This window comes from Carassius carassius, chromosome 19 (genome assembly GCF_963082965.1).
Source record: "Carassius carassius chromosome 19, fCarCar2.1, whole genome shotgun sequence".
NCBI classification, from domain to species: domain Eukaryota; kingdom Metazoa; phylum Chordata; class Actinopteri; order Cypriniformes; family Cyprinidae; genus Carassius; species Carassius carassius.
In genome coordinates this window covers 16,261,571-16,278,543 of record NC_081773.1, presented here as the reverse complement: position 1 = coordinate 16,278,543, position 16,973 = coordinate 16,261,571, and the positions used below count along the sequence as shown (strand labels likewise).

At 41.5% G+C, this 16,973-nt stretch overlaps 1 protein-coding gene across 1 annotated transcript in view; it reads right to left on the bottom strand.

Moving 5' to 3' along the window:
- Positions 1–201: 201 nt before the first annotated feature.
- Positions 202–16,973, bottom strand: part of LOC132095183 (uncharacterized) — a 64,158-nt gene continuing 47,386 nt past the window's right edge. The window contains exons 14-25 of the mRNA XM_059499981.1: positions 15,870–15,933; positions 15,209–15,415; positions 14,942–15,087; positions 14,637–14,755; positions 13,564–13,688; positions 13,277–13,374; positions 10,418–10,554; positions 10,226–10,350; positions 9,953–10,098; positions 9,757–9,859; positions 1,188–1,324; positions 202–735 (exon numbers count right to left, since the gene is read on the bottom strand). Of these exons, the coding sequence (XP_059355964.1) occupies positions 615–735; positions 1,188–1,324; positions 9,757–9,859; positions 9,953–10,098; positions 10,226–10,350; positions 10,418–10,554; positions 13,277–13,374; positions 13,564–13,688; positions 14,637–14,755; positions 14,942–15,087; positions 15,209–15,415; positions 15,870–15,933 (1,528 nt within the window). The 3' untranslated portion in view covers positions 202–614. The remainder of the gene's footprint in view (positions 736–1,187; positions 1,325–9,756; positions 9,860–9,952; positions 10,099–10,225; positions 10,351–10,417; positions 10,555–13,276; positions 13,375–13,563; positions 13,689–14,636; positions 14,756–14,941; positions 15,088–15,208; positions 15,416–15,869; positions 15,934–16,973) is intronic.

Sequence of the window (16,973 nt, the reverse complement as noted above, 5' to 3'; positions counted from 1 at the left end):
AGTTCCAAAGATGAATGAAGGTCTTACAGGTTTAGAACGACATGAGGTTGAGTTGATACATTTTTTGAACTTACATTTTTTCTATGAACTATCCCTTTAGGCTTTGTGTTGAATGCTATTAATCGTCTTCCCCTCAGAATAAACAGAGACAACCAGGCTGATATGTAAATTGCATATTTAATATACTTTAAACCCAAATAACATTGAAATATAACATCAAATCTTCCCCTGATGAATGTATGAATTACAAACGATTTTATGCATGTATTATTATTATTATACTATTCGCTTAAAAAAACTGTAGCCCTATACATTCATAAAATTCTGCTTATATATGATAAGGCTGATTATATTTGAACAAAGTTTTTAAAATGTAAAATAAAATTATACATTTGAATATAATTAACTGTTCTTACAGTTGAAGTTTCTTTAAATGGAAACCTTGATGAGCTACACAGAACCAACATGTCAGATGAATAATATATAGTGGAATTTTATAATTACCACACATGATGTAAAAAGCTGTGCCCAACAATCAAAGAGAATGAATATGATATATAAAGTGTATAATGTGATTAATAATGCAGATGAATCTCTGCCAGTGTCTATTTCATTTAGAGATCCGTTTCCTCTATCTGGGATGTACGAAACTCCTCAACACTCCTTTTCATGTTCTTATCTTGAATAAGATCTGTTTTACTAAGCGCCATCCCTGTTACTGGATCCTTCTTGTGTCTGCAACAATAAAACAAGTTTCTGTCAGAAAATCTTCCTAACACATATGCATACTGAAGGTAGAAGACAACAATAAAGCAAGGAATAACATTTGATGATCACCACAGGTAGATCAAACCAACTATCTGACCAAGTACAACTGCATCCTTTTTAAAAGCACTTTATACCAAATAATCAATGTGTCAAGTGGATTATGAACATTATATTTATGATACTCTCTTCCATCATCATGCCTTGTCTGTAATATGAGTGAAGAGCACTTTGAGATACAATAACAATTTAAATGTGAAACTCCACATGAACAGCAAAAACACAAGACACAATGCCTCTGACCATATACAAATCAAAACGCTTTATGCACTAACACTTAAAAAAATCGGAAACCGCTCTTAAGAATAAATACCAGTGTAAACGAAATGTACTTTTTCAGAGATTAATCCACTGAATCTTACGTCTTAAGATATTCCTCAATGGCTCTTCGCTCGTACACACGTCCACCTTTGGTCTTGACAGGATCAATGAACATCTTCCTTGACAAGGGACATACCAGATGAGGAGGCACTTGAACATTGCTTTCTCCTATATATTGCTGAAAAACAGGTTGAGATACAAAAATAATGGCAAACAAAAATCAATAGTACGGAGCCCCGCACATGACATGCAAGAAAAAAATTAATAAATTGCATGATTTACTAATTCTTTCCCTCAAAGTACTAAGACGTGCACACGATCACTATCACGTTCCCTCGATTTACTATTGCATTTCCTCGATTTGCTAAATCGTGTGCACTAAATATAGCCTAAATATAGAAAGTGTACAGAGCTCAGACGTAATACATTTATGAAACACAATACAATAAAATACAAATTTGACTAAAAAAAATTTACTAAAGGGGCTGCAAGAACATTCTCATATATTATTGCCCTATTTCCTATCCACCTTTTTCCTCAACACAGAAGTCAGTCTATGGGTGAGACTTCCGTTTCATTAGCCGCCATAGGTAAATAACGAGGAGAATAACAACGTGCAGTAAATGGTAAAACCATTTGCAGTACAAACCAGGGTGTTCTTAATTAAGAAAACAGATTAAAATAATATGATAGGACACATCAATTGTCAATATCAGTTCGTAGCAGTGGATGAAGATGTATCATATCGATCCCAAGTGCAGTATGGAGTACCTCAAGGCGCAGTACTAGGGCCGCTACTCTTCACGCTTTATATGTTACCCTTGGGAGATATCATCAGGAAACATGGTGTTAGCTTTCACTGTTATGCTGATGATACTCAGCTCTATATTTCTTCGCGGCCCAGTGAAACACACCAATTTGAAAAACTAATGGAATGCATAGTCGATATAAAAAACTGGATGACGAGTAATTTCTTACTGCTAAATTCTGAAAAAAAACAGGTGTTAATTATAGGACCTAAAAACTCTGCTTGTAATAACCTAGAACACTGTCTAAGACTTGATGGTTGCTCTGTCAATTCTTCGTCATCAGTTAGGAACCTAGGTGTGCTATTTGTTCGCAATCTTTCCTTAGAAAGCCACGTTTCTAGCATTTGTAAAACTGCATTTTTCCATCTCAAAAATATATCTAAAATACGGCCAATGCTCTCAATGTCAAATGCAGAAATGTTAATCCATGCATTTATGACCTCAAGGTTAGATTATTGTAATGCTTTATTGGGTGGTTGTTCTGCACGCTTAGTAAACAAACTACAGCTAGTCCAAAATGCAGCAGCAAGAGTTCTCTTACGAGAGCTCTCTCGTACTGCGTCTTAGCTAAGACGCTACGGGAAAAGTCTCTTTTCACGAAATACTGAAGCAAAAAATTATCCTTAATTTTGTATTTTTGTAAAGCGCATTTGCAGCAGTACACAGCCATAGGCGAGACGGCTCATTCGCTCATTGGCTTGTTCTGCGGCAACTGCACAGCCTATCGAGCGCGGGCTGATGCAACATCAGACCAATAAGGACGCTTCGCGCCCTTCTTGCCACTTCCCGCCGAAACGGGTGTGGCCCAACCTATAAAAGGAGCTCGAAAAGGCTGACTCACCTGATTTTGCATCTCTTCAGCGAAGCTCACGCATCGCTGAATCACGGAGGAAGCAAGCGCCGTCTGAGAGGCATATCAGCGGGACGAGCCATTCTGAAGCTGCTGGCCTTCGCCGCCTTCCACTGCCGTTCCTGCTGCGCTGTCCGGCGCCTATATCCTTTCAATTCGGTTATATCCACTGTTCTTTATGTGTGTGTGTGTTCGCCCTGCGACATGCACTCGTAAAAGAGCTCGCGTCTTTTTTAAGATGCCTTCCTGCGGCTCGTCAGAGCCCCACTCAGCGAGGGAGACCGGTACGTCATCTGTGTCTCCTGCCTGGGTGAAGATCATGCAGCGCTCGCGCTCGCTGACGGCGGATGCCCCACTGCGAGCTGTTGCCATGGTGACTCTGAGGACTCGCCTGGCCTTTTTCTCTGAGCCTGCATTCTCCGCTGCGCTGAGGCGCCGTAAAAGCATCGCTTCCAGCGGATTCCGGAACAGTCTTCAGCTCAACCGAACTCGCCGGTTCGCCCTGCTTCACCGACCCCCCCTGCATCGCTTCCCGGTCGTCCGAGGAAGTCGATCTCAGGGCCGCGTCGGGGGAAGAGGACACGCGCTCTCTGCTAGCTTCGGGCAGTGAGGGCTGGGCGAGCTCCGAGGATCTCGCGCCTTCTGCTCAGAAGCCCAGCAGACGAGCTGACATCGAGAAGGAGCCGGGGCGAATGCTCGTGTTGGCCGCGATGAGTCTCGGCCGCAAGTGGTTTGCACCAGCGCCCCCCCTCTCGTTCCCGGCTGGATGGTATTTCCCTTTCGGATGAGCGTACTTCTCAAAGCCCGCCTCATTTCTTCCTGAGCTTCACGAAGAGGTGGCGAAGGCTTGGAACGCTCCATATTCAGCGCGAACTTCCGCCGGTGGAACAGGCAATAGCGATGCACCTTTGTCCGCCCTCTGCTGGACGGCGGCAAAAGCGGTGTTGCCATCTAAAGCCTGCTGTGTGACGCTGCGTCGGCACTACTAACGATGGCTGCTTCATCGAAGCGCAGGTGTACGAGCTCCCCTGTGGCCGGGCTCTCACCTAAGCGCGCCGCTGTTTCAGTTCCAGAGATTGTGACTGTTTCAGCGTTTTTTGCAATGCGCAAGCCTGTATGGTTGCCCGCTTGCCTGCACACAAAAACCGTTATCATGGCTACCCAGATATTTCCCGAAAAGGTGTAATTTCTGGTGTCCCGGCCACGGCCGATGGTGCTATAAATCTAGTGACGATGCCCACTGCTCAGTGCCCATCTCCACATATAAGCACAGCCCTTCACACAGGGCTCGCGCCCATAAAAGCGACTCAAGTCTATCACGCGCACTACATAGTAGACGTGCCCACTCCTCAGTGCCCACAATCACTATGTCACACGCGTCATGTGGTTTCTGTAAAAACGAAACCCATGCACGTTCGTCCGGCCACGGCCGATGGTGCTATAAATGTAGTGACGATGCCCACTCCTCAGTGCCCATCTCCACATGTAAGCACAGCCCTGCACACAGGGCCTGCGCCCATAAAAGCGACTCAAGTCGATCGCGCACACTGCACAGTAAGCGTGCCCACCCCTCAGTGCCCACAATTACTATGTCACACGCGTCATGTGGTTTCTGTAAAAACAAAACCCGTGCATGATCGTCCGGCCACGGCCGATGGTGCTATAAATGCAGTGACGATGCCCACTCCTCAGTGCCCATCTCCACATGTAAGCACAGCCCTGCACACAGGGCTCGCGCACATAAGATCGACACAGATCGGTCGAGCGCGCCGCATAGTAAACGTGCCCAGTGCCCACATACACTATGTCACATACGGCGCGTGGCTTCTGTAAAAACGAGGCCCGTGCACGTACGCTCTGCACAGGCAGACAGCGAGTTGAAAGTGGTAAATGTGCACATATGAAGCCCACAGTTACTCGCAGACATATCGAGTCCCACGGGACCTGCTCAGCTTTCCCCCAGTCGGTTAAGCGCCGGGACGGGGTTGAGGAGGAGCGATCTGCCCGCTTTGATCAGCGCGCTCCCCATCTCAAATGCGCAGCGCACCCGAGCGCCGCCGTTGCCCGGTCAACAGAGCGCGCTTCGCACCCAGCCCTTAGCCATTCATGCAGATGCATGGTCAGCGCTTCCAGGGGTTTCGGATTGGGTGCTAGGCATTATAAAGCGAGGCTACTCGCTACAGTTTTTTCGACGCCCTCCGCGCTTTTCAGCGCGCGTCGAAACTACGGTCAAAACAGAAGTAGCACACATACTTCGGGCCGAAATATCAAAACTGTTGAGCAAAGGGGCTGTAGAGCCTGTGTCTCCAGCTCAAAGCGAGGGGGGGCTGTACAGCAGATACTTTCTGGTGCCCAAGAGAGACGGGGGTCTCAGGCCCATACTGGATCTAAGACAGCTGAACAAGGCATTGATGAAACGCAGTTTCAAAATGCTTACGACCAGGAAACTCCTCGCGCAGATTCGCAGAGGGGACTGGTTCATGTCAATAGATCTGAAGGACGCGTATTTTCAAATACAGATAGCGTCAAACCACAGGCGATATTTTTTGAGATTCGCCTTCGAGGGCCAGGCATACCAGTTTACAGTCCTGCCATTCGGCTTGTCCGTAGCTCCTCGTACGTTTACGAGGTGCATGGATGCAGCGCTCGCTCCTCTCAGACTCAGAGGCATGCGAGTGATGAATTATTTGGACGACTGGCTGGTTCTGGCCCGATCACGAGCGGAGCTCGTGGACCACAGGGCCGTTTTACTCGATCACCTCGAGAAGCTCGGCCTCAGTGTCCATTGGGCGAAGAGTTCGCTGAACCCCAGTCAGACGATCCTGTTTCTGGATATAGTTCTGAACTCGTGTTCCATGACGGCGCGGCTGTCACCACAGCGTGCGATGGGCATTCAGCGCGCAGCAAGTTCTTTCCGCTGCGGCGCGACCGTGTCGCTCAAACACTGTCAAAAGATGCTGGGTCTCATGGCCTCAGCATCTCCGGTTCTGCGGCTGGGCCTGCTCCGCATGCGCCCCCTGCAGTTCTGGCTGAAGGCTTGGGTGCTGCGCAGAGCGTGGGCGTCTGGCCGGCTGCATTTCAAGGTCGATCAGAGCTGTGTTGCGGCTCTAGCACCTTGGACAGCGAACGGCTGGTACCGATCAGGTGTAAGCCTGGGGACTTCCCCGAGTGTGAAAATGGTGTCGACGGACGCCTCCACTTCGGGATGGGGAGCGCTGCTCGAAGGCAGACCGTCCTTTGGCCTATGGTCAGAATGGGAAAAGCTCCATCATATCAACTGCCTGGAAATACTGGCAGTGGAGAACGCGCTGACGCGCTTTTGTCCCCATATCAAGGATCACCACGTCATAGTCCGTTCGGACAACATGTCCGTGGTGTCCTACATAAATCGCCAGGGTGGTCTCGGGTCCCGAAACCTGTGCAGGCTGACGGAACGCCTCCTGGTTTGCGCTCAGCGCAACGTGCGCTCACTGAGAGCAGTGCATGTGCCTGGACTGAAGAATCTGGGTCCAAACAGGCTGTCCAGAGGCAATGTTCCTACAGGCGAATGGTCTCTACACCCGCAAACAGTCCGGCTGTTGTGGGAGAGATTTGGCATGGCGGAGGTGGACCTCTTTGCGTCCCACGAAAACGTTCACTGCCCCACGTTCTTTTCCAAGAACAAAAGTGCGCTTTCACGGAGTTGGCCGTGCTGCCCGCTTTATGCGTTCCCTCCCGTCTCCCTCCTTCCGCAGGTGATGGAACGGGTGAGAGAAACGAGATGTTCAATACGGCTTGTAGCACCTCTTTGGAAGAACCAACCATGGTTCCCAGATTTGATGCAGTTAGCAGATGTCGCCCCGTGGCCGGTACCGTTGAGGAGGGACCTCCTCTCGCAGGCCAGGGGCTCGATTTGGCACCCTCAACCGGAGTTGTGGTCCCTCCATGTTTGGGCGCTCAACGGTTACCCGCTGATCTCGCAGTGGGAGTGCTAAATACCATCACTCAGGCTAGAGCTCCGTCGACACAACATCTGTATGCCTCGAAGTGGTCGGTGTTCTCCAGCTGGTGCACAGCTCGAGGTTATTCACCCCTTAGTTGTGAGGTGACGGAGGTCCTCTCCTTCCTACAGGAGCTGTTGGATAAGGGCAGAGCCCCATCCACGCTCAAAGTTTATGTGGCGGCCATCGCGGCGTTTTCTGAAACTACGTCCGGTCAGTCAATAGGAAGGAACGATTTAGTCATCCGGTTCCTCAGAGGAGCTAGGAGGCTGAATCCTCCCAGACCACCGTCAGTCCCTATGTGGGACCTCGCTGCGGTTTTTGGAGGCCTTGAAGGGTCCCCCTTTTGAGCCTATCCAATCGGTTAGCCTTCAGCATCTGTCGTTCAAGACAGTATTCTTGTTGGCTCTCACTTCGGTGAAGCGTGTGGGTGATTTGCACGCGCTCTCTGTGAGCCAGTCGTGCTTGGAGTTTGGGCCTAATGACTCAAGGGTCATACTCAAACCTAGGCACGGTTATGTGCCGAAATCCCTCAACACGCCGTTTCGGGCTCAGGTTATTGCCCTGTCAGCCCTGCCGGTGTCAGGAGAGGGTAGAGACTCGAGTCTTCTTTGCCCTGTCAGGGTTTTAAGAGCTTATGTGTCTCGCTCTGCTGCCTTTCGGCAGACGGAGCAGCTGTTTGTCTCGTTCGGTGGACGTTCCAAGGGAATGGCTGTTTCGAGACAGACTCTATCCAGATGGATAGTTGACGCCATAGCGTTAGCTTATGCTTCCAGGGGCCATCAGTGCCCGTTGGGCGTCAGAGCACACTCCACAAGAGGCGTCGCCTCGTCGTGGGCGTGGTCTACTGGGATCTCCTTGCAGGATATATGTACGGCGGCAGGTTGGACCTCGCCGTCTACATTTATCAGGTTCTATAACCTGGAGGTTCCCGCCTTGCAAGCAAGGCTGCTGTCGGTATAGTCAAATCAGGGCCCTGAGGGGAATTCTGAGTTCATGAGCGCTATGCGCTGCCGACTGTTATATGGGCAGTATTGCGTAAGACCCGCATTGCCACATTGGTCAGGCTTGCCTCGGCTGTGTGATGTCATATTGCCGCATCTACGGATGCTGCTAGATATGGGACGGAGGGCTTTCCCCCTTTTCTGTCCTGGACTCTCTGTGAGTCCCTCAGGTGACTGTGTGTGATCAGACCAATGGTTTATTGGTGTGTGATCCCTGGGCGCACGGCGTTTTGCATTTTGCAGGTGAGTCAGCCTTTTCGAGCTCCTTTTATAGGTTGGGCCACACCCGTTTCGGCGGGAAGTGGCAAGAAGGGCGCGAAGCGCCCTTATTGGTCTGATGTTGCATCAGCCCGCGCTCGATAGGCTGTGCAGTTGCCGCAGAACAAGCCAATGAGCGAATGAGCCGTCTCGCCTATGGCTGTGTACTGCTGCAAATGCGCTTTACAAAAATACAAAATTAAGGATAATTTTTTGCTTCAGTATTTCGTGAAAAGAGACTTTTCCCGTAGCGTCTTAGCTAAGACGCAGTACTCGTTCGCTCTTCTAGAGAGAACCGAGGTTACGTTTAGTAACAGAGTACGTTCTTACTAGAACCAGGAAGTATGACCATATTAGCCCGGTCCTGTCAACACTGCACTGGCTCCCTATCAAACATCGTATAGATTTTAAAATATTGCTTATTACTTATAAAGCCCTGAATGGTTTAGCAGTATTTGAATGAGATCCTTTTACATTATAATCCTACATCTGCTACGTTCTCAAAACTCAACTGCAGGTGGCAGATCCTTTTCCTATTTGGCGCCTAAACTCTGGAATAACCTACCTAACATTGTTCGGGAGGCAGACACACTCTTGCAGTTTAAATCTAGATTAAAGACCCATCTCCTTAACCTGGCTTACACATAACATACTAATATGCTTTTAATATCCAAATCCGTTAAAGGATTTTTAGGCTGCATTAATTAGGTAAACCGGAACCGGGAACACTTTCCATAACACCCTATGTACTTGCTACATCATAAGAAGAATGGCATATATGCTAATATTTGTCTGTATCTCTCTTATTTCCGAGGTCACCTTAGCCACCAGATCCAGTCTGTATCCAGATCAGAGGGTCACTGCAGTCACCCGGATCCAGTACGTATCCAGACCAGATGGTGGATCAGCACCTAGAAAGGACCTCTACTGCCCTGAAAGACAGCGGAGACCAGGACAACTGGAGCCCCAGATACAGATCCCCTGTAAAGACCTTGTCTCAGAGGACCACCAGGACAAGACCACAGGAAACAGATGATTCTTCTGCACAATCTGACTTTGCTGCAGCCTGGAATTTAACTACTGGTTTCGTCTGGTCAGAGGAGAACTGGCCCCCCAACTGAGCCTGGTTTCTCCCAAGGTTTTTTGTCACCGATGGAGTTTCTGTTCCTTGCCACTGTCGCCTCTGGCTTGCTTAGTTGGGGTCACTTCATCTACAGCGATATTGTTGACTTGATTGCAAATAAATGCACAGACACTATTTAACTGAACAGAGATGACATCACTGAATTCAATGATGAACTGCTTTTAACTATCATTTTGCATTATTGACACACTGTTTTCCTAATGAATATTGTTCAGTTGCTGTGATGCAATGTATTTTGTTTAAAGCGCTATATAAATAAAGGTGACTTGACTTGAATATCAAGCAGCAAAACTAACTGTTTTGTACAGCTAAAAATAGCTGGATGCAAATGAGACCAGAAGCTTTACCCATATAATTTACAAATTGCGGCGGACATTTTTATGTCAGGAAAAAGGTGGATACATACATTCATACATACAAACATAGATAAATGCATTATATTAACAGGCCTATATGATTTAAAAATATATATATATTATATTCCAATAATACAAGTCTCAAAAAAAAAAAAAAAAGTTCTCTGACTAAAACCTCAGGGTTTCATATGTTGATAATAACAAAGTACCTCTTCAATGAATTCCATGGACTGGCATGCATGAACAGCAGTGTCATCTTTAGCCGCTTGCTCATAGATTTCTTTGCTAGTATGGAATTCCTCTGCCAATACACTGTTCATTTGTACAGTTCAATGCAAAATAAATAATTAAATAAATAAATAAAAATGGTAATGTGAATTCACCAGATAAAGAATAAGAGGCTACCTGTCTAGTGGATCATCAGCCTCTGGGAGTATCAGAAGTCCATATACAGCATCCAAGATCTCTCTCATAGTAACATTAGCTGAGTAATGTCGATCAAATATGTTGTGGCAAATCCTTCCCACACTGTTGATGTTGCAATGGTAGATCTATACTGCAGTTAAGTACAAAATGCTAAATAATTTTTCTTGGGAGTTCTTTGCTCTACTTTAGATGTATGAAAAACAGAAATCAGTTTCTGAACATTACTGGGGCACTTCTAAGGCTTAAGGATACAGGAGTATAGAACCGAACAACAGGTGGTTTCACTGGATAATCACGGCCAAACTGACAATACAGCTCAAAGGTTCCATTCTCATAGGGAGTTTCTGGCGGTCCTTTCATGACAATCCTCCAAAAAGCTGAAATATATTTTAATGCATGTAACCACTCATGCACTCATATAAAAGCAGATTTAATCATACTTACTGAAGTCTGTTTCTGAGGGATACACAGAACAAAATGGATGGGGATCACAGTGAAGACTCTTTAGTTCTTCTATGATCCGTTTATCTTTCTCCATGAAGCGGCCTGTCTTGCATTCTCGGATCTTCTTTTTAAGTACACTAATAAAGAAATTAATACTTAGAACATCAATTCACATTTACTAATTAATTTAAGAAAAGAACCATGATATAAGTGTTTAAGTGATAGTCATCAGACCAGTCATTATGTATCAGGTCAAATTATTATTTATTTTAATGATGGATATTGGTGGGTGAAAATTTTGACTATTAAATTAAACAAAAGGAAGTTATTTGAACTTTTGTTAAATGTGTTAAATTACTCTAGAAACATCCACCTGTAGAGGCTGACATTTTTTCGGGATTACCGCGGGTCATGGGAATCAAACGGGAATCCCGCGGGATTGGGAACAAAATAGGCTTGTTTGAGATGCGTCTTGCCTCGCCTGAAATGTAGGAGAGAGTAGACGGCTGCAGTAAGGGGAGGGGTCAAAAAAATACCTTTAAAGTCGGACACTTCCTGAATCTAGCTGTTTTGTTGCCCGGAAACGTCAGCAATGGAGGAGATCACGTTCGCGTTTTTATCACTGACGAAGTGGATGTAATCGAAATACCACTGTTTTGTCATGATGTGCAGATCACGTCCATAGTATTTATTTCAAACTATGCAAGTGAAAGCTGTTTTGTAGCAAACATTCTTCAGAATTTCTTCCCTTGTTTTAAACCAGACCCTGACACTTCTCAGATGAAACCACACAAAGATGAGGCATAATGGCTAAACAGTACATTTAGATATGTATGTGTGCATGTATATTTTTAATGGATTGATTTATTAATTCACACAAACATACAATAGAATAAAGTGAAAATTACAACGAGGAAGAATTCTAATGAAAAGAAAATAATATAAAATAAACGCATGTCCTAATTCTTAACTTCACTATGCAGAGGATTATTCAGCATACCACATTTACAAATTATGACAAAGGCTCTATCAGTCTTAGAAAAGGCACGCATAAATAGCTGCACAGGAAGTTTACCCTTTGACTTGAATAAGGTACTTTTTTGTACCCTACAGGATGTGTACACAAAAGGTACTTCGAAGTACCCCATGGGAACACGATAGGACCTTTAATGGTACATTTGTGAATGTTGTACCTTAACTATTACATGACAATGTACCTTTTCAAAGGGCACATATATGTACCTTTCACCATGCATTCTTTGGAAAGGTACTTTTTGGTACTCAGCTGGATACATGTTTGTTCCTTTGCTGGCACATTTGTGAAATTTTTACCTTAAAGTACTTAATTGTACCCTCACTGTACCTTTATTTCTGAGAGTGTACATTTTAACAGCATTAAGTTAAAAATGTATATATAATTTAATGGTACTATTTAGAGATCAGTGATCAGTGATTTTAGACACTCTTTTTTATGTTTTTACTAAGTCCATGTAATAAATGCACATCCTTAAATAAGTCATGCATAAATTCTGATATGACTTGTTTCAGGAGTGGCCAAAATTGAAAATTACATTTTGACATATTCCTATCTTGAACCAGATCCAAAAATCTCACAGCCACTGTGGTCAAATATTGAGATAAACTTTATAAAGTATCATCTATTTATATTAAATTAATATATTAAATCGGTATCTTCTCTGATACCCATTCTGTGACCATTATTCAGCCAATTAATTTCAATCTGCTGAAATGATTCAGGACATTTTACGCTTAACGTGGCTTAATGCATTAAAAAATGTGTTTTTAAAAGACCAAACTCAGTAAACATTTTTAATAAAGCATTCTATTTACAGACAAGCCAAGTTATGGGAGGAAAATGCTTAACGCGTAACTAAATGCATAGCATTCATATTCTGGGCTGATATATCTGCTTGTCTGCGAATAGAATACTTTATTAATAATATGTTTACTAAGTTTGGTCTTTTTAAAACACTGTTTTAATCCATTAAGCCACTTACTTTCACATTAAGCGTTTTAGAATGTCCCAATGATTCAATTGTTATTTATAGCACAATTGTTTATACACCTATTTATTTGCCAATTTGTAAATCTCCTGTAAAGGTTTTTTATTTTTTTTTTGTCTGTGTGTTGTTGTCTCTGTTTACTGGAAGCTTATGTCACTAAAACAAATTCCTTGTATGCGCAAGCATACTTGGCAATAAAGCTCTTTCTGATTCTGATTCTGATTCTGATTGTGAGTTTGACTGGTCCAGAAGATTAAACTTGCAGCAGCTAACATCTTGTGATTCAATAAAACAGACATAGTGAGTCAAGTTAAAAATAAACAACTGTGCGTTATAATGAAGGCTTTGTAAAACTCCACAGAGTTTTTAGCTTTTTAAACAACATACTCAGAGTAGGTATGGGGTGCAGCTGGGTGTACTTGCAAAACACAGCATGCTAATGAGGCGTCTTCTTATTCTTTCTTTATGGCGTATCGCAGACTTATAAGTGCATTACTGCCACCTATCTCTCAAATTGACCATTGACACTATCTACAATCTCAATTAGGAGTGTCAATGGTCCACTTTTGTATGTTTTAGCTTTGATTCCCATCCACCTGCATTAAAACTAACATACTGCAACGGTTTGTTAAAAAAATCTCCTGTAGAAACAAAGTCACCCACATTTTGGATGGCCTGGGGGTAAGCAGATAAACATCACATTTTCATTTTTGAGTGAACTATCCCTTTAACAAGTAGATAGAACCATACTGCACTCCTACTTGTATGAAATTTAAAATAATTAAATAATGTCCAATTTAGACTACAAGTTAACTTTGAATTGTACACTCAATACCTCTCTGTCCTTGCTACTTTCTCAGTGATTTGAACAGGAAGCTTCCTTTCTGGTTTTTCATCGTAGCCATTAGTGGCAAAATGTTTGGTCAAGTCTTCCTAATTAAAACAAATGAAAAAAAAAAAAAAAGTTATTTTCAGAAATCCTCGGTTCTTTGTCAGACTTACATGTATACTGAGGATATAAAGGCTATACAGAGACTTTTATTTAAAAAGAAAAAAGTAATATTAAATACTTGTAATTTTCTGTTAAAGGTAACATGTAATGGCTTTTACTTCATACTGTACCTCTGTTTTTATTGAAGACACAGGTACCCTTGTTCTCTCTGCCCTCAGCTCCATGGACAAGACAGTTTCCATCTCCAAAAGCTTAAGAGCAGCCTTTGCCTTTTCTGGCTTAAAGCAATATCCACCTAAAACAAATTAAGAGAGCCACAGTGATCTTTCAAGCACTTTCAACTTTAGAATAATTTTAACAGTGAGGGTGATGTCACCAACAAGTGCATATTCCTTTGGGTTTCTAACTACACCAGGTTAAACTGATGGACCTGGCTAGGTCTAACAATCAAAAACAACATTTATCTCGAGAGCAGTTGCTTACCTGGATCCAACATTGTAAACGTGCTTATAGTTTAAGGCGTATTATTGTTTGTGTATGTATGTATTCATTTATTTATTTGAGCCATTCATGTGAGCTGTAAATGCTATGAGACTAATTACTCTGAAATCACACAACACACATCCTCACAGACTGACAACTCTTCAGGCTAAACCGCCTCAAACCCTTAATTGTCTGTCCTAAACTGTGACATTAAAAAAAACTGTACTGAACATGAAAGCCACCTTTTTTAAGTGTGGCTCGGTTATAAATAATAAATTTATACTGAGAAAACTTTAAAGTAAAATGATTTGTTTGCATATATTTCATAGATATGTTTTACACTAAATACTAATGAGTTTTCCTTAATTTACAGATCTCCAGAGCACACCTAATGTGATTCTGTTAAACCTTATTTTATTGCACTCTGCTGAAGTTATAGTCTCTGTATTGTTACTCTGTCATGGCATATGATTTTGTGATTGTTGGTTTAGTAGATTCCAGACCATATTTTCAGTACTGTCAAGCATTATATACCAATGCAGTCACATGATTCATTCAGACTACTCGTTAAACTGTTTAATGTACCAGATACCAGGATCTTCAAAAATGCAGAAATGAGTAACAACTGTTATACACAAAAAATACCCAAACATAACAAATATATAAATCTCTATAATAGTTCATATTAAAAATATTTTACATTGATTTTGTGGCTTAAAATAATGAGTAGAAAAAAATATATATATATTAACACACAAACCTGTTACATAGCTGATTCCATGTAGAACAGTATTCTTTGCTCTGCCAACAAGAACAGCATCAACCACAATATTTTTGTCCATCAGTTCTCTGACAACAGTGACTGGATTATTTGTGGATCTGTAGATTAGACAAAAAAAGTTATCCATTATCATTTTAGTTGTGTAATAACATTTTGAAAGTGAAATGTGATATTGAAGACATCAATTTAAATGGTATAATTATATATATATATATATATATATATATATATATATATATATATATATATATATATATATATATATATATATATAAGACACACACCTGTTATCGTTGCCATCTGTCAAACACAAGATGCGACATCTGCAAGCTGGAAACCTTTTCTTGACATCATCAAGCTCTGAGATACCACGAACAAGTGCATCATATAACCTTGTGTACCCAGATGCTTCAATACCATGCACTTGCTCCTACACGTAAAAAATAACAAAGAAATTAGTATACAAACAGCATTTATCATCACTACTAAATTCTTAGTAGTTATTTCTTTCTTTAATTAAGATAATGGTGCAGTAATCAGGACAAAAATACCTTGAAGGTTTCCAGATTTTCAGTGAATTTCAGAACAGTTTTCACTTCTTTGTTAAACATCACAAGGCAGATGACATGTTCAAAATCATATGCCATACTTCGGTTTGAAAAGCTGTCAAAGATTTGCTTGACAGCGTCAATCCGCTTCATTTGACTGTCAGTGTCATAACATTCTTTCTTCATTGAAGAACTTGAATCGAAGAGCACCTGATAAGAGCATTAATTAATTTAGCATGAGCTTGTATGTATATTATTAAAGCTATATGCTGTAAAATCCCTTTATGCACCCAGAGTTTCTTAAACGAAGTGAGATGACTCAACACTTAATCCCTTTAAGTGAACATACAAATTAATGATTTCATATACGTAGGTTAAATAAGTGTATTTCTCAGAGTCTGGAATAACAAAATAATTTGAAGCACTGTGGCTTTCCTCTCAAATGTAGTTATTATTATTATTATTATTAAATAAGTTATTATTACTTATTATTTACTTATTAATTTATATTGTTCATCACAATGTAAGTTGTGGTCATCTGGTGATCAAACAGAAAACTGTACCAACCAAACTGCAGTATCAGATTTCAGTTAGAGACCATACCCATCCAAAAGTGTGGAAAACATTACATCAGAGGAAGTCTTCTCTAGTTCACAATACTTACCACAATTGCCTCTTTGGGGGTTTTACTGACATTGAAGGAGTTGTCGGTTCTGGTATCATTGAGCCTGAATGGGTTAAAAAAAAAGTTATTTATACAATTTGTACCATAAACCAACCATACAAATAGATGAAAGAGCTGGGTAACACTTTGTAATACCGTTCTGTTATAAGTCATTTATAAATTATTAGTTAATGATGAACTAATCATTTACAAAACATGACTATACATTTATTAATGATTAATGAGTGGTATGCTGACGATTTACAAATGTGTTGTAATTTATCTTAAAAAAAGTTGAAATCATGAAATAAATCAAACTGATCATTAGTAGATGGTTTTTAAGTTATTAGTTGATACATCACCTATAAATCATTGATGTATTTATGTAAAAATTGTTTTGTATAATTATCTCAATAAACAATTGTTAATCATGCGTAAATGATGAATAAACCATTAGTAAATGATCAGTATATGATTTATTGGCGAATTTGTTAGCTGGTCTGTGTTCAAAAGCACAAACATGCAGGTAAGCACTATTTTTAAGAAGAGTAATTCATTTGTTTTGAAGTGGATAAAAATGTATATATGCCTTAGTCAGATGATTCCAGTGAGTTGTGTTAAATCCTTACACTCATCAGCACAGACTTGTTTTCTGAGTGGAGTTTGTGGGATCTAGTGATGAAGTAAACCTCTTTACCGCTTTTACCTTCCACTGAAGCTCACATCAGGTGCACAGAGTTAAAGACTCTTTCTTTCTGCTTTCTGCATCCCCTAATCTAAAGTGTAAACTATTCATCACTTGTAAATGTGTTACATATCATTTGTAGATATTGCTTACTTGTTACATATTATTTGTATATGTACACAAGTAATTTATAACACTTTATAAAATAAAGAAGCTGAATTATTTCAAAAAAAAAAAAAGAAAAAAAAGAAAAAGCTTATTTCATCATGGGGTTCCCCTATTTTTCAAAGTATATGAAACTATGATCCACTACAAAACAGTAGTAATTGTATTTTATTTTCCATTCATTTTTAAAAGTAAAATCAGTAGATTTTGTGAACAGACAAATATGTAAAATTTGCTGTCACAAAACCAACTGT